The following is a 1,904-nucleotide window of genomic DNA, read 5'->3' on the forward strand; positions in this document are numbered from 1 at the left end:
CTATAAATATCAACTTTGAAATTGGAGTCAAAGACCACTAACCAACATGCACTACAACAATAAAGGATTTAATTCACAATGAAGAAACAATACATATACACTAAATGGAATGATACAATATGCATGATGTAAGAACCACTAGAGATAGGAAAATAGAAACATACTAGAATACATTAACTCAAAGAAGAGTTTCTTTTAGTACTCTGCTTATGCCCTCAGAAAAATATAATTTTCAGAGTGGCGTGATGATATTTGCTAAGCTTTGGGTTGGTACTCAAAGGGAAAGTTCTTCAATTGTCCTAAAACCCAAATTCTGGTAATTTTGTTAAATGTCATTCTCATTTTTATGACATCAAAATATTCATGCTCAGGGGCTGGGGTTGTGGCTCAGTCACAGAGTGCTTGCCTTCCATGAATGAGGCACTGGGTTCAATCCTCAGCACCACATAAAAATAAATAAATAAAATAAAGGTAATGTGTCCATCTACAAAAAAAATAAATAAAAAAACAAACATTTATGCTCAAGAAACTTTCAGGGCATATAAATGTAAAATAATAACTATTCAAACTGAGATAGAAATGTAATGATGTTAAACACAACTTTCAGGCAAAGGCAGTTGCTTAGTGAGTCGATGCCCAAATACAGCAGTGTTGATATAGCATTGCATGTAACATTGTGTTTAATGTCCAGGCAATGGATTTATTTACCATTAAAATTTACTTGACAAACATTTCTTGGCAAAGTTCTTAAAGGATTGTTTGACCTGTTGGTTCCTTAGGGAGTAAATAAAAGGATTTAACATTGGGGCAATAGAGGTATTGAGCACGGCTATGCCCTTGGTCAATGCTTCTCCTTCTTTGGCTGAAGTTTTGACATACATGAAAATGCAGCTTCCATAAGAAATGGAGACAACAATCATGTGTGAGGAGCAAGTGGAAAAGGCCTTTCTCCTTTGCTCAGGAGAGGGGATCCTCAGAATTGTCTTAATGATGAACACATAGGACAGAATCACTAATGTTAAAGTTGAAATTAGAGTTAATATTGCCAGGATAAATGCCAAGAGCTCTAGGAGGGATGTGTCTGTGCAGGAGATCAGGAGCATAGGAGAGGAATCACAGGTGAAGTGGTCAATGATGTTGGAGTCACAGAAATCCAGTTGTAGTCCCATGATCACAGGTGGAAAGATGGTGAGAAAGCCGGCCAGCCAAGAACCAAGGACAAGCAGAGTGCAGACCCTGCTATTCATTATTGTTGTGTAGTGCAGTGGCTTGCAGATAGCCACATAACGGTCATAGGACATAGTAGTCAAAAGGAAAAATTCTGTTGAGCCAAGCAATATGAAGAAAAACACCTGAGCCACGCAAGAATTATAGGAAATGGTCTTATCCCCTGTTGTTATGCTGACCAGGTATCTAGGAATAGAAACTGTGGTGAATGAGATTTCTAGGAAAGAGAAATTCCTAAGGAAGAAATACATGGGTGTTTTTAGGTGCAAGTCTACCAGAGTGAGGGTGATAATTGTTAAGTTTCCAGTAATGCTCAGTATGTAGGTGAAAAACAGAAATAGAAAAATGAAAATATTTAGCTTTGGGTCATCTGTTAATCCCAGAAGAATGAACTCAGTTGCAGATGTATGATTTTTCATTTCTTTATTTTTGGGCCTAAAAATAAAAAAATTAGAAACAATTTTTTAATGAGTTTAGGACTACCTTTTCATCACATCTCCTGAGTGAGGAAACATAAAAGACCTGTAAAGAAACAATAATTTAGCCACTAAGGTGTACCAAATTTTGAACGTATATATTAGACAAATACAGAAAAAAATAAAACTTGTGTTATCTGCCTTATACATCACCAGTCATTTAATATGAAGTTATTCTCCTTCTAGGCTTAATATTTGCAT

At 36.0% G+C, this 1,904-nt stretch overlaps 1 protein-coding gene across 1 annotated transcript; it reads right to left on the bottom strand.

Moving 5' to 3' along the window:
• Positions 1 to 710: 710 nt before the first annotated feature.
• LOC114078813 (olfactory receptor 6C76-like) lies at positions 711 to 1,646 on the bottom strand. The gene has a single exon (XM_027919861.3). It carries the CDS (start codon positions 1,644 to 1,646, stop codon positions 711 to 713), a length of 936 nt encoding a protein of 311 aa, XP_027775662.3.
• Between the last annotated feature and the right edge of the window lie 258 nt (positions 1,647 to 1,904).

Source organism: Marmota flaviventris, chromosome 3 (genome assembly GCF_047511675.1).
Source record: "Marmota flaviventris isolate mMarFla1 chromosome 3, mMarFla1.hap1, whole genome shotgun sequence".
NCBI classification, from domain to species: domain Eukaryota; kingdom Metazoa; phylum Chordata; class Mammalia; order Rodentia; family Sciuridae; genus Marmota; species Marmota flaviventris.

What these genes read in the sequence shown, in the direction of transcription:
- LOC114078813 (XM_027919861.3), bottom strand. Translation starts at nt 1,646, where the DNA reads ATGAAAAATCATACATCTGCAACTGAGTTCATTCTTCTGGGATTAACA.